At 40.6% G+C, this 18,577-nt stretch overlaps 1 protein-coding gene across 3 annotated transcripts in view; it reads left to right on the top strand.

Moving 5' to 3' along the window:
- Nucleotides 1-18,354, top strand: part of SPECC1 (sperm antigen with calponin homology and coiled-coil domains 1) — an 84,094-nt gene extending 65,740 nt beyond the window's left edge. For all 3 annotated transcript variants that reach the window (XM_031043582.2, XM_031043581.2, XM_031043583.2), the window contains 3 exons: nt 11,604-11,720; nt 12,564-12,623; nt 13,357-18,354. In XM_031043582.2, the coding sequence (XP_030899442.2) occupies nt 11,604-11,720; nt 12,564-12,623; nt 13,357-13,446 (267 nt within the window). In that variant the 3' untranslated portion in view covers nt 13,447-18,354. The remainder of the gene's footprint in view (nt 1-11,603; nt 11,721-12,563; nt 12,624-13,356) is intronic.
- The last annotated feature ends 223 nt before the right edge of the window (nt 18,355-18,577 follow it).

Here is an 18,577-nt window from a genome sequence, read left to right as displayed (position 1 = left end):
AACACGGAACATCAAGAGGCACTTAACCCATGATCATTAGAACTGAGGATTGTTGTTTCTGCCACATACACCCTCTCCAGAGAGGGGAGGGAATTGCTACCATGTTAGTGAATATGTTTTGCTTAGAAGAACTATTTTTGTGTTTTTTCCAACCTCTGCACATCATCTGTGGCACAGAGGAAAACAGAACTTGAGACCAACAGTTTTCTCCAATGCACAAGCATGGTTATTCTTTTTATCAAAGGTGTATTTGGTTTAACAGGACCTGTTTGGGATCCACTTGTTGAAGAACCACTATCTCTTATAGTAAAGCTAGCTGTGCAGTTGTCTGAAGTAGAGGAGTGCTAAATAGAATGAGGCAAGGAATGTTCTAGAACTGTCAAAGGGAAATGGCAGCTATAGCTCTGAAGACTTTTATATTTCACATATTCCTGACCTGTGCATTGAAGCTATTGAGTTCTGTCATCTCCCTGACTCCTGACAGCATCAGTACACTGATTTATGGATGAAGGCAGTAGGCATCTTCAGGAAAAGAAGCAATGCTCCCTACTAGCACTGGAGCCATCATCAGATGGCTGATAAATTGGTAATAATCTTCTTGGTATTTGCAGGACCAGCCTTGGAGCCAATTTCATATCATCTGGAGGAATCTCAAGAGCATGGGGAAACTGCTAACCAGAGCGGTTTTTATGTAGCCTTCATGTTGTGCAAGTAGTTCCTGGAGAAAAGAATTCCTTTTAATTATCCTGCATAAAATACACTAGTAAATATGAGCAAAACTAGAAGAAAATGATTGATTTGTTTCCATGCCTTATTCGGAGTTATTGGACTTTGCAGTAGGTCCCAGGAGCGCTGTGCAGTTTTAGAAAGCATGCTTAGGAGTTTGTAGGAACTATTTTTAGGTGACACTTTCTGACATTGTATTGTTTAGTCTGAATTAGCAAAACACAAATATCTGTGTGCCCAGCAATTCTGAGTATTTGCCTCAGAAGTTGGGATTTGTTATTTGAAGCTTCCTTTTCACAGAATCACAGTTTTAGGGCACTGACGAAATATCCTGATGGACACTGCAGCCTCCATAGTTTCCGGAAATGCAGACTGGCATTAAGAGGAGTCTGAATACTTCAGCTTTTGTCTTTACTGTGTATTTTAATAGAAATGCCATTCTTGTATAGTGCCTTAGCTGTTCAAAAAGAAGGAAAAAACCCTACCCTGAAGTATCCACACTATTATGCCTATTCAAGCCTTGAGAGATAACACATGGAAACAAATTACTTCCAAACATAACCTAAAAGTCCTTAAATGTAATTCTGAATGCTTTTAGTGCAAGAAGAATAAAGCTAGTAGAGCGGACTGTGTAAGAGTTGGTGCCTCTGCTTAGTGTTATGTTCTTCAGGTAGCAAAAAATGCAAAAGCTGAGGGGGGAAAAGGCTGTTGCAGTGTTTGCTGTTTGTCAAGTAATTATAGCAAGAGACTGGTTGACTAGTGGTTTGGCAGTGGATGTAATATAATGCTTTTTACCCTTTTGTTTTCAGTTTAAACTCAGACTAATACTAGCTCTTTGTTTATGAATCTGTGGCTTTATTTTTCTCACAGGAATTTTCATTCCTTTTCTTTCTGTGCTAGACAGTATTTCCTCCATATCCTCTTTGTTCTCAAGCCCTATTCCATTATCCCATGCTTTTTCTCATATTTTTTGCTTCATCTGCTGGCTGGGTGAGGTCCAACATAGATTAACTGTGGCCCAAAGATGTACAAATGCAGATAGGCTGATGAGGACACAACATATTCCCTTTGGTCAAGTGATCATGGAGCCATTGCGTTCTCATTAAGGAGGTGGACTTTGCTGCTTGGACAGCCAGCCAGGATGACTGTTTTTTGACTGCTGATGCATTAAACAGCATCAAACAGTGGGGACCTGCTTTATAGGAGATCAAAAGCTCCTTCGTGGCCAGTTGTACATTAACATGTCCATGTTTGGTTTCTTCCTTATTGTGGAAACAAAGGGTTATATTTAGAAAGAAGAAGTTAGTTATTTCTTTGCACGTCATTAGTGTGGGTAGTTGACGTTATCTTTCTTCTTAAGCAACTACTGTCTCAGTCTTTAAGTCTTGACCAAGCACTTTGCCTCACGTACACTTCAGTCATGCACTGTCTTGGACCACAGAGAGTGAACAGGGACATTGCAAATGCTACCGCAGTCCTCAGGGTTAGTGCTCAGGTTGGGAGTTCCATTAAAAAGCGTAAGAGCTGAATGGGACAAAACCCAGGATCAGTCCTCCCAGCCTCTGCAGCTGGGTCTTGGCTTGTAAAACAGTTGGTCAAACACTTCCTTTGACACTAATATACTGGAGCTTAGTTTTAAAGCCTTGAGAATCCCAGCACAGCTGTGCACTGTCCTAAAGAAATACAGGGGAAAAAAACCAAACAGTTGTTTCTTAATCACAAGATGTGCACTTGGGTTATGAGAGTGATTCTGTTATCCTTTTCTACATTACTTTTCGTGTTTGTGTCAACAAGTAGTGTAAAACTGAGTGTTTCAAAATTGTAATCTCTGTCTGTATATCAACATTAATCAGGTTTCTATCTAAAAATATATCTAGTTGGGAGAACTAGGTAAGCTGCGGCTTTCCATAATTCAGCAAGTAACACTGAGGAAGTTTTCTGGCCACCTTTCCAACTGAGGTCTTCCAAGCAGCCAAGAATAGGAGGTAAATCCCATCAGCCATTAGTCACAGTTCATGTGCAGTGTGGAAAGGCTGGATTCCCAAAGAACTGTGATCAACAACAAACCATCCCAGTTTGTGATGTAGGTGAAGAAAACACTGAGCAACCCCCTCCAGCTTTAAATGGCAGCCATACATTCAGTCTAAGCAGCATTCAGGGCAGACTCTCTTCTGGGGAGCACTCTTAAGGTTTCCCTTCTGCCACACCAACCTGTGTGCTTCAGATTAGAGGCTGATGGCCAGAGCCTGCTGAGCGAGCACAAAAAATCTGTCCTGCTTAATATTTACTGATACCATTAATGCAACAGAGTTCTCTGGTGGACAATGAAACTTTCCCCAAAGCACCACATGCTAAGCGTATCCCTTCTGTTGCGGGAGGGTCCACATTGCTTCCTAAGAGCTCTGCATCCACAGCACTTGTAGCATTTTGACATCTAGCAGTAGGATATATGTGCAATGGGGTTTTTCCCAGGAAGTTAGGACATTCTGTGAGTTTCTGAGAAATGGGTGAAATTTCTGGCTTTTTTTGTGCTTCTCTGATTTTTGCCAAAGAGGAGGTTGACTTCAGAGAAACTTTTTCCTATCCATGCAAAAGCTATAGGGAGTCTTGGGTAAGAGCTATGGAGATAGGAAGGGATTATCCTGTGTTTGAATAGAAATTGACAGTAAATTGGTCAGGAATTTTGCTTCCAAGTCTGCTTTGGACCATCTTTGTGACCTTGTCAGTCTTGCATATTACCATTGCCTTGATTTCCCCAGCTGTTAAAACACAGATCATCATATCCTATCATTAGATGATGATGAGTTTCAGTAATATTTGGAAAAATCCTTTGATGAAAAGCACAAACTTAAAAGTTTTTAATTAATGAAAATATGAGTCCAGTTTTGGCCAAAATAAATGTTTTCTTTTTCTAAGTAAAGCCTATTATAGCTGAATGTGTACATGCAGTTTCTCAGTGTGTCCCAGCTGCATCCATGGTTGGGGCTGCAAAATAAATGCAGCAGCCAAATTATGGCATGTTGGGAATAATCATGTTGATTACCAATGTGCAAGCCCCCTTCACAGTGATGCCAATGCATAAACGTGCTTCTCCACTGCAGCCAAATAACTTAAGCCAAGCTCTACCTTTTTTCACATAAAGGGCATTATCCTGTAAACAAATCCAAGTCTCTGGATTGGAGGGATAAAATAAACGCCCATGCAGTGCTCTCATGCGTAACTTTCTATCCTGCTGGGTAATTTTAAAAATAGCATTTACATTCTATCCATCCCAAAGTCCAAGACACTTTCCTTGTGTTGCCTGGATGCAATGACAATCAGTGAAAACACTGAATTGATTGGTCACCAGCTGGAACGGCTCCAAGCTGTGAGTTTAACTGGGAGAGAGCTGAGCCCTGCTTGCCAGTTCCATGAATATCTTTTGCTATTGAGACCTCTCCCCACGTTGTTCCCATCCTTTCCTGTGAGCCTGCTGCAGGCTGCAGCCTACCCCTCTGCCCAGGAATTCCAGGACATGGCTAATCTCTGAACTCTCAATACAGATAATTAGAAATAGCTGTGGGAGCAGTCAGTGTGGTCATTAGCAATTCTGCACCAGGGCTCCAGCCAGGAAGTAGCAGTGCTGCTGGCTTGGACACAGAAGGGAGCTACTTCCTCCCCCTTGCTTCCTCTCTCCTTCCCCAGAGTGTCTGTGTGATCCTTGGAGCTATGCTGCTGCATCTTCATTCTTGCAGCCTTGGAAATGAAGGAACACAGCCCAAAATTTTCTTCTCTATGGCATTCAGCAGTGGTGTCATTTATAAGATGGTGAGAAAATTGATGGGAGTGTTAGTTGTGTAGCAAGCAGGGAGTTGTCTTTCAGCAGGTGAGCATAACAGGTGTAATTTATCCTGAAGAGCAGAAAAGAGATACACAGCAAAAACAAGAGCTCATCAATACCTTATGTGATTATTATAATGGGAGAACTTGGTTTTTATGGTGCTGCTGTGTAATGCTCTGCCTCTCTAGATATAACTAACACTTGTTTGCCCACTCACTGTGACAGCGGTGTAAATTACACAAGTACCAGTCACATTCTATGTGTATCTTTTGTCACCATTACCTCATATGTACAATGCCTTGTGAGACTTTCAGGTAGGTGACTTATAGTAATGAGGCTGTTGTCATGGGGTAATCTGCATTCAAAACAACTCATTCTATTTGCCAGGAAAGCATCAAATACATTCACAGTGTGTTATGTTCATTGTGCCAGCAACTACTCTTAACCCTTGTTCACCAGAATTTGTTTTAAGTTTAAAAAGTGAATTTTTTTATATATAAAATGCCAATGAAACACCAAAAATGTGGGCAAAGTGCAGTGAAATGTTTGCCAGTCCTCACAGTGCTGGGAGTAATGGATCTGATGGGCATGACTGGATGCTATTTGGCTCATTAGGGAGGTTACTCATATGTATAGTTACAGCAATGATTTCAGTATCAGTAGTAACTGGTTTTTACCTTGTAAGCAGAGGCAATAGGAGGTCACAATTATTTTATCACATATGACCTTAAATATCTCTCATTTGATGCTACTTCTCTTTTTTTTTATTCTTATGAAACTTGTCAGTATAGCAGCAGCACATCTCTTGTAATCAAAATACCAGAACCTGCTTTGTGGAGGTCATGAACCCCCTCAATACCTCATGGAGAAAGAGCTGAGTGGATGATAAATGGTAAACCCAAGGCAACATCCGTGGCAGCAGTTGGAGCAGGGAGCAAACAGAACCACAGAGTGTGATGGGAAATAGTGTTTCTTTATGAAAAGGAATATAGAAAATAGGATAACCTTTAAAGAGCTGGCACCAATTCCTTATCATTTCACTGTGCTGTAATTACATAATTCAACAGCCTTTTCACAGAGTATTTTGTACCTGAGCTATATTGTGTCGTACATGTGTAATCAGCAGTAAGATGTATGAATTACTGACATAGCTGGTAGGGTTAGAAATATGGATGATGGGGACAAAACCTCAAAGTTTCAAAGAAAGATTGAAACAATTCTTATGGAGACTGCAGCTGCCTGAACCGTTTGAACTAGGGATATTAATACAGCCTGGAGGATAGAAGGTCATTTGGCTTCCTTCCCAATCTTGGCTAGCCACTTAATCTCTATACAAATATATATGGTATTGCTGTTCCACAAGTTATTCTGGATTTTTTTTTAATCAAGAGGCATTACTTTCTGTATTCCATGTACAAGGAAAAGATTTGTAAGGGAATTCAGAAAGGTTCCTGGCAGTACACTGATTAAATATGATATGCAAATCACTTTAGGCTTGCAGCTACCCATTGAAAATAGCTGTGTGCAATTGTCCAAGTCATCTGGGTGCACCCTGTAATTACACAAGAATCCAGGTGGTCTTTAATTTTAGGCATTCATGCTTTTCATCCATGTTAACTGGACCTCGCCACACTTCTAATCACCTGTATTTCCAATAGATTGCCCAGATGTTTCATGGCTTTGTTGGAGCATTTTAGATGAACTGGAGCATCTTGTTTGCTCAGGAGGTTAGTTCATGCTAAGAGGGAGCCCTTCTTCACTTGTATTGCTTCTTAGGAAGTGTTTAGAACTTGCCTGTCCAGAGCTCAGAGCCTGTATGCTTCCTTTGATAGAATCTCTTTGGCTGAAGACTGCTGACATGTTCCCAAACAATTAAGGTGTAATGAATCAGATTAGATTTGCAGTTTCGTGCAGCTGTTGATAAGAGTGGGTAGGTGGAAATTGCCTTTCAAGGTATCTTGATCAGGTTTTACATTACTAAGGTCAGAGTTTAGATTTGCAGAGATGTGGCTTATGAAAAGGAGGTTCCTGATCAGATATCTGTGTCTAAATATAACCATGTAAAAATACTGGGCTGTGAGATGTTTGCTCTGTGGAGATGTGGGTCTCTGGTTAGTGATAAGCAGGACAGATTGGAGAAAGCTGAGCCAGTTAAGGGGGAGCTGCCATTAAAAACAAAGCCATTTCTTTTGGTTTATCCAATATGCTTATTTTAACCAGTTCTGTCTTCAGTACTTAAGTTTATGTTCTGTATGGTTTTAACCTCAGTAATAAGCCACTCTGGCATGTTCCTAGTGTGCTATACCAATGACTTCTGATAGGCAGGGGGGTATGTTGTGTGCTGAGGGGAAAGGATGGTAAGAATGATGCTAAGGTCATATACTGCAGGCTTTCTTCCACAGACTTCCAGGCTACCTTCAAGCTGATTCATGTCCATAATTTATAATTCTGTCTTATAGACAAAATTATGACTCAAAGCCATTGCTGTGGGCTCAGTAACAGCATAGTGGGAATATCTTGTGTCAGTATTTTAGCATCCTCAGGCTGTAATGAAGAGCATATGATGTCATTGTTGCTTTTTACTGAAGACTTGGAGTCAAAGATCTAGTGAAATCTAATGGGATGGTGCTTTTTTCCTCAGAAAAAAAACCAAGAAATTGTTTTTAGTGAGAGCAGATCACACACATTTCCCTGTGTATCTTTACTGTGGCTCTCATAGTGAGCTGTTATCTATGAGCAAAGGTCCTGTTCCTGCGGTGGGCTGGGGTTAATGGCTTGCAGGTGTCTATAGTGTCTTTTAGGCTTGGGATGCCACTAATATCATAGATAATACGTTTGCTCTCTAAATACCAATCCTGGTTTCTTTTTTCCTTTGCTTAATGTCAGGTACTTTAATATTCATGGAACCAAGCCTCACTGGATACTTAAGTACTTTCAGATAACCATGCTCCCTGGTGTGCTTCCGGATCCCAGTCTCTTAATATTCCCAGTGCATGTATAGTAGTGCACTCATGAGCTTTCATTTTAAGTGAATGAGCTGTTTTCACTCACAAGAAGCCTGGGAACTACACTGGAAATAGTTTAGCCTTGACACCCGTTCTCTACACAGCGCCATTATCCCAGCAAACTTTGTACCCTCACGTCTTTCCATGATCCTTTTTGCCACTCCACACAGGGTATGCAAGGGTGGTTATGGGCTCATGTCACAAAAACATCCCTCTTCTGGCCTGACTCACTTTCTGTCAAGATTTTTCAACTACATCACCCCACTTTCACAATTAATTTCTTAGCAGCACCATGGAAGAGAATCCGGGTCAAGTGCTGTGTGACATGGATACGGTATGTCAGCTCCAAAGGAAGTTAGTAACCCAGAGCACTGCAGGCCTGAGCTACTTGGCACCCTTTAACCTGTGGGCCAGGGGTAAATCCCTGGTTCAGATGCCAGTTAGCATTGTGGATCCACTGATGTTGTGCTAAAGATAGACCTTGAGGCACTAGTGACCATGAGGCACACTGTGACCATAAGATGGCAAGGTTTTCTCCCTGCCTAACGAGCACAACAGCTCAGTCTGATCTGCAGTCCCTATTCCATTTTCATATTCCTCCCCACGTTGATTCTGCATACACACTGATAATGCATCTTCCTCCTGAAGGGTGCCATCCTATATAGGTTAACTTGTAGGTCTCCCCATATGAAACCGCATGCGGTTTTTCAGCTCTCAGCATGGGGGTTCTGCTGTAAGCACACTGGGAAACAGAAATCACCAAACTCTCCATCCTGCAGCCTGGAATTGTACATTAACAACCAGCATGTACACAAATAGCTCCCGCATGTTTATGGACTGTGTTGAGGAAGAGAGGTGTGGCAGAAAAACTGAGACAGGTTCCACTGCCAAAATAATCAAGACAAGTGAATAGTTTCCAAGGTGTTCATTCCCTAAATTGTTTTCCTTGTTTTCCTTTTTTTTCCCTGGCCTCAACAGAGCCAGAGATCTGAGAAATCAGAGTGCCTCTATTTTGATTTAATTCCTCTTGGTGTGGCATAGTGGAGAGGTATTGCAAGTGAAGTTGTATTGCAGCAAACCACAGAAGATTGATTTTCATTTACTGTGTCCTTATATCCCAAACTGAAAGTAGTTAACACAGAATCCAAGATGAAATGCCAGAGACAGGTTCATACCATGTATGAAATGAAAATGCATTTGCTTAGAGGAAAAAGCCACGATTCACTGATGCTTGTTGGATGTGAAAATGGCAACTGAGTGGTTTTGAGTATGTCTAAATGTTTGTCGTACTATTAACTGAACAGTTGAGCTGAGCCTTGCAACATTCATTTTGGGTTTGCATTTAGGATAAAAATTCAGATTTGAGTTAATGCTCTCTGTTGGCTGGACAGTGCTCTTGGACATGTGTGGATTTTTGGACCTAGTTCTGATTTTAGCACTTCTTATCTCTGTGTATTGTTAGATAGAAGGAAGAAGAGAACTTTAGGTGTAGTTAAAACTGTGAAGATGAGTAAAGTTACCAAACTGATGATGGGCTGGTGAAATACTGTAGGAAAGAACAGGTTTGTATCTTGCATGTCTCTATAATAATGACATCATGAAAATGAGAGTTGGATATTATGTTTCCACACAAACATGACTTGCCTTTTCGTCTAGTCCTGTTGCTTAACTAAGGCTTTGTTTATTCCTGTTTCCGTGGCCTTTGGTGGGGGGACACACACAACCTCCACTTTCCATTTCTATCATACAATATAAAATGAGAATACTGGCATTTGTTGGTCAGCTATTTGCTGATTAAAATAAATTGGCCTCAGTAAAAACACTTCTGTAATTTGGCAGTTGGTCCTTTCCCACTAACTGCAGGTTGATAAATTGTAACTTGTTTATCTGAAATGTCAAGAAAGAGTAATCCAGCTTTATTCAACTCCGTAACACAAAGTTAGACTTCCATGATGTGACTTCATGGATGAGACAAAGCCAAGACAGCTTTCAGAGAAAAGTGGTTTCTTCTTGTGATGGTATTCAGCCACTGTGTTGCTTTTCTTTTATCTCCGCTGACAGATGTTAATAGAACAAAACACATTGTGGTGGCTGGTGCAGTGCGGTAATGTCTGCAGCTGATATCCTGCTTTCTGAGCCCATTACACTTGTAGATTTATTACAGCCAAAGTGTTTTAAACTGAAATATTCTGTACTGCTTCAGCTTGAGTCATGTTTGGTTATGGACATTTATTGCTAATCTAAAATCCTGTCTGAGTGGGCAAAGTCCAGGCTGGACAACTGATCAGTGAAGCACCATGGCAAGTATATGCTAAAATACTTCCTGTCTGGGTTTGAGTGTGTCTGCGTTAACTGTTACATGAGAGGTGCGGTGAAAGCTTTGTCTTTTGGGGAATCTTGAAAGAAACTGGAAAGTAGCTGAAGAAAGCAAATAAAGTGGCAAAGAGTCTGAGTTGAAGTTGACCATGAGGGAAGGGTAGCTCCAAACCTGCCCTAGCATGAGTTGGTGCAGTACCATCACATCCTGGAGCCTTCGGTGCTCCAGGAGCTCTTACTTTTCTAAGGAATATCACTTAGTTCATTGATTTGTTTTTAGCTGGCATTTGGAGTTACAACTACTACAACAGGAGCAAAACTCAGCCATGAGAATTCCTTAGTGTGCTGGTATGGCCAGTCAGTGCAAACAAGAGCAGCAGAAATGTCACCTTGTTCACAGGATCAGAACTGGGCCACAAACGTATGTTTAACTACAACTGTGCCTCACAACAGAATCCCTGAAGAACCTCTAGTGATGTTTGTATTTGAAAAGAGTTCTTCACAGATGGGCTGAGTTTAAAGTACCAGTTTCTGTAATCACTCTAATCCACCTGTTGAACATGGGAAGTTCTAGACTTAAGTTGTCATGAGTAGGGAAACTGGGTTTCTTCTGTGCACCTGAGTGCATCCTTATAATCTGTGTGACAAAGAAGAATCCTACCATCTAGCAGCAAGGGGAAGGAAGGCGCGTTTTCACCATTTAAACTCGTATTCATATTAGACTATTTCTTTCAAAGCATTTATTTTTCACTGCCATCCTGTTGGAGCTGGGAATGTTGCTACAGACAAGTTGGAGATCTTTCTAGCTCAGCTCTGGGATTTCAATTGGGTGTTTATTAGTATATCCATGCTCCCTGAAACATGGCTTCCTCAAACAAACTCAGTCTTGATGGAAATGTGTGAAGACAAGATACAAGGTTTATGTCTGTTTCTGTTCCATCAGGATCTTGTTATTGTACTTGTTACCAGTGACACAACCACATTTATTTGTCAGTGACTATGGTATTAAGAGATTGAGCATCAGGAAAGTCCTCTCCTAAGTACTTACAGCTCATTTTGTGAATTAGGATAGATGATTAAATTCTCTCTCTCAAACCTCCTGTTCTTTATCTGTGTTTTGTTAAGTGCTCTGTGATATGCACATGAAAGATGCTGCATTGATAAAGAATATGGGAATGCAGACATGCATTCACACAAATGACTGACAGCTGGGCACATCTCTTGGAATGCATCTCTTCCAATGCCCAGCTCTCAGAAAGCTGCCCATTCAGCCATTGCTGTTGCCACATTTAAGCCTCCCTCTCATGTACACAGAAGCACATTCTTTATTTAGGGCTTGAGGACTATGTTAGTATTTAATCAGTTTGATATAACTTTTGATAAGGGGATAAATCAAGTCATAATTGTTAATTTCATGTTCTCTTAAAGTGTGTTGATGTGTAGTATCAGAAAGACAATGGTGGTCAAAATACACTGATTCACTGCCTCATTGTTCTACAAATCCATCCATTGTGAAGAACATTTAACTCCTTAATAATCCCTTATCCAAGACTTTGAAACTTGCAATCCTATATGGTGTCTTTCTATTTTACTTAAAAAAGAAGGGAAGAATGGAAAATGTAAACCTATGTTCTTTTAATGCTCTGAGGTTTTGGTTAATGAGTGCATGAAAGTATTGTTGGGAGATTTTGTTGTTGCATAGCACTGTTCAGAACAGTTCATGGTTTCTCTTACAGAACATTGATATTACCAACTTCAGCAGCAGCTGGAGTGATGGGCTGGCCTTCTGCGCTCTCCTGCACACATACTTGCCTGCACATATTCCTTACCAGGAGCTCAACAGCCAGGATAAAGTAAGTATTGTTGTACCGGCTCCTACACCATTTGTAATTCATGGTAAATATTATCCATTTTGCTGGATATGTAGTGGAGACACAGTGTTGCAAGATCTTGATTGATGCAGAATAAATAGATGGGAGCAACAGTAGGAGCCAAGTGTCATTTGAGAATCTACAGAGCAAATTGACTGGATGACAAAGGAAAGGAAACAACAGTGAGAAATGCAGAGACTACTAGTTAAAGAGTTAGTGACACGTCACTGGAATTCAGTGAGTCCTGCAGATAAACCTGAAGACAGCATCCCTTTGGAAAGGCTAAAGCATTTCTGGACTCCTGAGTTAACAGCACACTTTAAAAGTGCTGGATCAGTAGGAAGGTAGATCATTCACTGAGCTACTTGAACAGCAATGTATTTAAAAGTCTAACCATGTCAGCACATTCAATGTATGTTAAGACCCTCACAAAGAGGAATAATCTGAATCTACTTCAGACAACTAGTATTACAATAAGAATTATACTATATACAGGAATGTTGTATATTATATTAACACCTCTTCAGAAACCTTTCACTCATAATAAAGACAGAACCTTAGTGGCTTTTTTTGCCCAGTTGTAATCAGTTTCACAAGAACCTGTTTGTCAAAGACAGAGGGCTGTAGCCTGGGCAAAAGTAGATGAGCTCTTCAAAGACAAAGAACTTTTTTGTGAGTATACCTGACTAATACAAAAAAGTATCTATGTGAAAGTACTGAATCTAGTGATTTTCAAATATACCTGCTCATTTAAACTTACTGATTAACCAGATAGAGTTCAGGAATCATACTTTGATGGTAACCCTTTGAACTTTTGTTTTACAGAAGAGAAACCTGCTGTTAGCATTTCAAGCTGCTGAAAGTGTAGGCATCAAACCCAGCCTGGTGAGTAACCTTCTTTTAGCAAGGGAAGATACACTCCCTACTCTGATACAGAGCCTTTGCTGCCATGTGGCCAGCCAGCTTGCACTGAAAATGTTCATAGTGTTAGGGAAGGCAGCGGCACCATCTCTGAAAGTCTATAGAAAGAAGAGTCATAGAATTAATATAATTTTAAGGAACTTCTGGAGAACATCTAGGATTCAAATAAGAGTATTGATTATGTCTTCCTCTTAGAAGCCAGTTCCAGAAGATTCCTATTTTCATGAGCAGACTTGCCTGTTCGACAATTTTCTCTTGGTTTAGTGTTTTAAGGAACAGAAGGATAATTAGTGTGTTAAGCTGTTTAAAAAGCCTCTTCCAAAATCAACAATATGATGAAAAGGAAGAGATCAGTTTAATATGAAAGCAAAAATATTTTGGGGTCCATAAGGTAAATACAGAACCAAAGACATTTAAACAAGCAGCAATTTAAATAAAGAATTGATCTTTGATTGTTGATGGAAAAAATCTTTTCAGAACATAAAATGTATATGGTTGTTTAAATACTTTTTAATGAGTTTCAGAAATGCACTAGGCCAGTAGTCATTCCCATGGGCTTTTATACTGTATGTGGCTTTAAGCAGCTCTGGAATGGCAGTGGCAGTAGTCAACAACAGTCACAGCTACCCAAAGGACCTTAGGATGTTCCCAGTAATGGTGCTTGACTAAGTTTTGACAGTGTGTCTGTCCTGTGCAGGAACTCAGTGAGATGATGTACACCGACCGCCCAGACTGGCAGAGTGTGATGCAGTACGTTGCCCAGATTTACAAGTACTTTGAGACCTGAGACACAGAGCAAGAGGTGGACAGAAATGGGGAAGAGAACAAAGAATGCTACAGATGCACTCGATCACTTTAAAAATCCACTTGCTCCTCTTCCACAACCAACCTAAGCTCTTAGTTTGAAAGAAAGCTCTTCCATAATTCTGATGACATCTGGACTACAACCAAATAAATATCCATTGTCTTATCTACACAAACCAAATTAATCTGTAATTTTATTCCCATGTGGAAGCTGCAAAGTGTTTTCAAATACACATGGGATTTTCTGAAGAGGATCCCTTGTCCTAAACAATGTTTGCCTCAAACTAGACTCCACCAACAGGAGACCTGCTACAAAATGAAGATCTAAATCAATGTGGACTGTGCTGGTACTCAAGGGAGGCTGGGAGATTCATGTTAATACAAAAGCTCACAAAAATGCTCTTCTGGCCAAACATGCTTAACTCATCCCAAATATATGTTGTTTTCTTGCCTCTGTGTATTCTATAAAACACCATGACAGATGCACGTAAGTGTGTAGAACCCTAAACTCAGTTACTCTCACACACCTGATTCAGTAAGTATACTAGTGTGCTTGTAATAGTTTAAACAGCAGGCTAATAACAGGGTTATTTGTAACTCAGAAACTGTGTTCTGATCCATCACTAGTTAAAGAACTCTAAAAGAATCCTATTAGGTGCTGGGGCTTAATTTCAGATCAAACAGAGGGAAAAATAGGTTTATTGCTACAACTTTGTTACTTAATTACTATGGGAAGCCAGAGCTTGTTTTCCCAGCTGACTGTGCAGGCACAGTTATCCTAGGAATATTTCAAATGCAATTTGCTAGCTTTAGCCTGTAAGGTGCCAGTAATCAGGTGATGACTAAGCAATACAGTAACATCTCAGTAGTATATATTTGTGTGGATTGAGTGGAGTAACTTTGTTCTTCTGTGTTGATCCTGTATAATCAGCACAGATGTGTAATTGCTGTGTAGAGGCATGACTCCTGAGGCATCCTGGGCTCTGTCCAATAAAATATGGTCCACAGGGTACTGTTAAATGCTTGGAAGTGATGTTACCCTGTAAAGGAACACAGCAATATATTAGTACCAATGGAAGTTGCAACTTCACACGTTACAAAGATTGTAACTGGAATCCCTCTGTGTGTCATGAAAATCTCTAAGGTGCCAGAGAATAGCTTTCCAGCTCAAGGATACTGTTAGGAAAATGTCTGAAAGATACTGTTTAATTTCCATTATACCATTTCTCTTATTTCATCTCATGAAGTTAAATTTTGTGTTGGTCTTTAAGGGTAGCAGGATCAAAGAGGCTGCTTGATTTGTTCTCAGAGCAGGTCTTGGAGAGTGGGCTTTGTACAGGAGCCTGTCTAGCTGGTTTAGATAACGCTGGTAGAAGAAAGTTGTTGTTTAGTTAGCATGTTTAACCCTGTGACCAGACTTGATGCTTTGTGGATGTTAATTATAGGGAGCTAGGGATAATTTCTCTCTTACAAAAGAATAGTGCATGCTCACTGCTCTTAACTCCTGAAAAAGGGCTCATGAAATAGAAACAAATGATTTCACAGAAGAAACTTGGTTTCAGGTTTTCTGGGGCTTTCTTTACAGGCAGCTGATCTCAGCCTCTGGCTTCCCCACAGTGCTCTGTTGTTTGTTTTTCTTCGTACTATTTAATTAGTAAACAACCTATTTCAGACTTTGGTTTTCTCACAGCAAAATACAGGATTAAGGGGTAGGTGATAGTATTGAACAGAAATGAAACTGGAGGAATGCAAGGAGAAAAGCATCACTTGCTCTTAGTTTTAGTTTGACATTTATTCTAATTCATTACCCCCAGGAAAGTCTGATTCCAATCTTTTGAGAGTCTGTGTGATAAAAAAGGACAGTGGCAAGCACTTACGGTGCCCTTGCACTCTTTGTGTCATTCTATACTGTGAGAAAGCAGTTGTAAATGCTGGCCAGAATTATTTCTTTGCAAGAGAATGCTTCCTAGATTGAATTAGCTCTCCAGTATTTTTAAGCGTACACTCTGCCATCCCTAGAGAACATAGGATGAGTTGCTCTAAGTGTTCTCAGATACAAGTCTCCTGTTATGTGATAAGATGGATGAGAAAAATAGCTGCTAAGCAGAGTTCATTTTGGAAGGCAGTTACACTGCAGAGCTCCGCTGCCTTGTGGCTGCAGCAGCTCTTGTCCCTTGAGGTATCCATTGGCAGAGATCCCAATTCTGTCCAAGAGGCTGTGGTTCAAAGCATAGTGAAGTCAACACAGAAAATTCCATATTCCTCAGTGGGCTTTGGATCGGGCACTTGCAGGGATGAGAAAAACTGTTTTAATTCCCAGTGTCTGGTAAACATTTCAAAGTTGGAGGGTTCCACTGGATCCCAAAAGGAAAGATAATCTTAACCCTCTGCTCACAGGGAGTGTGTGTTCCGTGTGACTGTCAGATGTACGCTCAGTACATGTGCTATCTGATGTGTCAGCATCACTTGCCTCCAGCACTGTTCTGACATTTATTCTAATCTGGTTCTCCAAGACTCTAACCACTTTTGATTGAGCAACTTTTTGGGGTTTTCCCCAAATGATTTTTGCAGAGTAATGTTCCTGTCATCTTTTTGCAGCTTATTTTCACGTGTCCCCATCAGCACAGACCAAGCACTAATTCTACCCAATTCTAACGGTATATTCTTAATATTTCTGTTATTTACTTACCTAGGAGTTAAAACAAGGAGCCATCTGTCAGTAGGGAATAATAACCAGTTTCACTGTTTGCTGAGGGACACTTTTCAGTCCTCAAACCTGCAAAACTCATTTGGAAATGATGATACTTTGAGACTGAGAGATGGTCTTCAAGATTATTCTTTGAGCTTGAGAATGTTGTTTATTTGTTCGTTTAACTGTTACAACATTGTGCATTTTTCTTCTTCCTTTTGAACCTTGCACAGTTACATTTCTAGATGTGGATTTTCAGGAATTGTTGTTTTGCTTCATGCTGCCCTAAAATTTGAATAGGAATTAAAATTTGTTCCACCCAAGATGCTGCAGACCAGGAAATCTACAGGCCCTGGAAGACATCTCAAATTTGAACTGTAAAATGAAAGTTCTAGCTGCCTGCACAATTAGAGAGTTTGTTGAGTAAGTTAAGCTAGAGGATATAGGGACAATCATCATAGGAGTTCTGAGAATGCTCTGAAAATGTCCTGAAATGGATGGTGTGATGTGTTGTATCAGTAACAATTTGCCTAAATCCTTTCGGACTCTGTCTCTTAGGAGTAATGGATCTTTCCTTGATGCAGGCAGGTGAAATCTTTTCACTGTGTCTCTTTATGCTCCCTAAATGTACAGTCACTCTTCAACATACCTGCACATGCTTGTGTGTTTGTACTTGGGTAGTCTGTTGGACTGAAAGAAACCAAATAGCTGATTTTGGATAGGCACGTGAGAAGAATGGTTAGGATGGGGATTTCAGTGAAGTTCCATGGAGGGATATCGCATTGTGTGACTGTTGTACCATAGCTGCTAGAGAGGAGAGGAGGGTGAAGTGTGGAAAGTACGCAGTCTGGCTCCCAGAGCTTCTGGTGGGTCATAGAAGGTACAGAGATGTTGAGAAGTGAGCTCAGAGTCAGCCCTCTGAGAAGGTTTTCTAGAAAGGCTGATGAGCTGTTTCTGAAAGCACACAAGGGAACTGAATGATGGAGTGGGAGTCCAGTGTGTGAGGAGAGGGGCATACATGGGGCATGTACCTGGGCTTTTGGGGATAGCAAAGGACATCAGCTTGAATGCCCTTACTGTCATCTTGAGAGACATTTCTCCTAAGGGTGATCCTGGGGTGGATCTATGAAGACGAGGAGGGAAGAGAGCACAGAGCTTGCTGCATTTGCCAGGTTCCCCTTCCTGTGCCTGTGACAGTCATGGAAATCCAAAGGGGACAAAGATTTCCTGGTCCTTCCTGTGCTGCAGCAAGGCACTGTGCTAGGCAGGGTGATTCTTGATTTATGCACATTCTCCAGTTTCCTCTCAGTGAGACACATTCTCTTTGATCTTTGGCAGGTTTTCTTTTTGTGTTCTGAAGTTGCTTTTACAGTTTTACTCTGGTTATCTTGTTTTGTATCTGCAACCAGCACAAGTTTTATGTCCAAACCAAATAGGTGCACGCTGGCAAAATGATTTGGTCTTCCCTGTTTGATTCCTGACCTGGAACTCTTCCAAATCTGTCTTTTTGTGTCACTGACTTTCTCTTCCTTGGCAATGAAGTGTGAGCATTGGCTCACTGGTTGGTTTGTACCTCCCTCATCTTTCTGTGCTTCTGGTACCAGGTCTTCCATTAGGAAGCATCTGACAGGGCAGCTGTGTGCAAAGCTGTGCTTCACGGATCTGAGGAAAGGCAGGGTCTGTATGGGATGAGATTATGCATTTTCCTGTCAGAAGAAGGCTTTTGCCTATAAAGACTCAGGGCACTGAGCATTAAAGCATTTTTAAACCCAGCAATAACTTGTACTATGCTAGACTGTATTGGTTTTTACCAACTCCAGTGCCATTTAGACTCACCAATACGGTGCAGAATCAAGCTTATAACTGAACTGCAGTTACCATGTTTCTCAGCTGATGGTCTCTACATTTCTGACTCGCACATGTGCCAAGTTCCACTGGGCAGTGCTGGACACAATGTTTTTTATTGATTGTGGGTCCAGGCTTGAGTTTGTCATCTGGGATATTCACCTCTAACAAGTCTTTTAGCTTTCTCTGTTGGGTACAGATGTTACATCATAATCTAATTTATACAAAGAGCACATTAGAATGTATATACTAGGCATTGCCAGATTTGGGCATGCTAATATTTAAAGATTAACATTATTAAAATGTACGATGCAAAAATCTGTGTAATATTTCTAATAAATCTTTTTCTGTTTCTGACGTTTGTTGTAATGTTTCAAATGTTTCAAAACCAAACCAGATTCTCCCGCAGTCTACTAGGCAGCAGGACTCCCAGGAGAGGCTAAAAGATAACCATGGTCCATTGATTCTCCTCCACTGTCAGCAAAGAAAATTTGGTCAGAATTGTCTCTTCATAAATACATCAAGTTTCATGTTTTTAAAGTAATTCAGATGCTTTTGGATGCCTTCTTCTGAAATTGTC

Source organism: Melopsittacus undulatus, chromosome 13, assembly GCF_012275295.1.
Source record: "Melopsittacus undulatus isolate bMelUnd1 chromosome 13, bMelUnd1.mat.Z, whole genome shotgun sequence".
NCBI lineage: Eukaryota > Metazoa > Chordata > Aves > Psittaciformes > Psittaculidae > Melopsittacus > Melopsittacus undulatus.
Note: the sequence above shows the minus strand (reverse complement) of the source record. Positions and strands in the feature narration are given on the sequence as shown.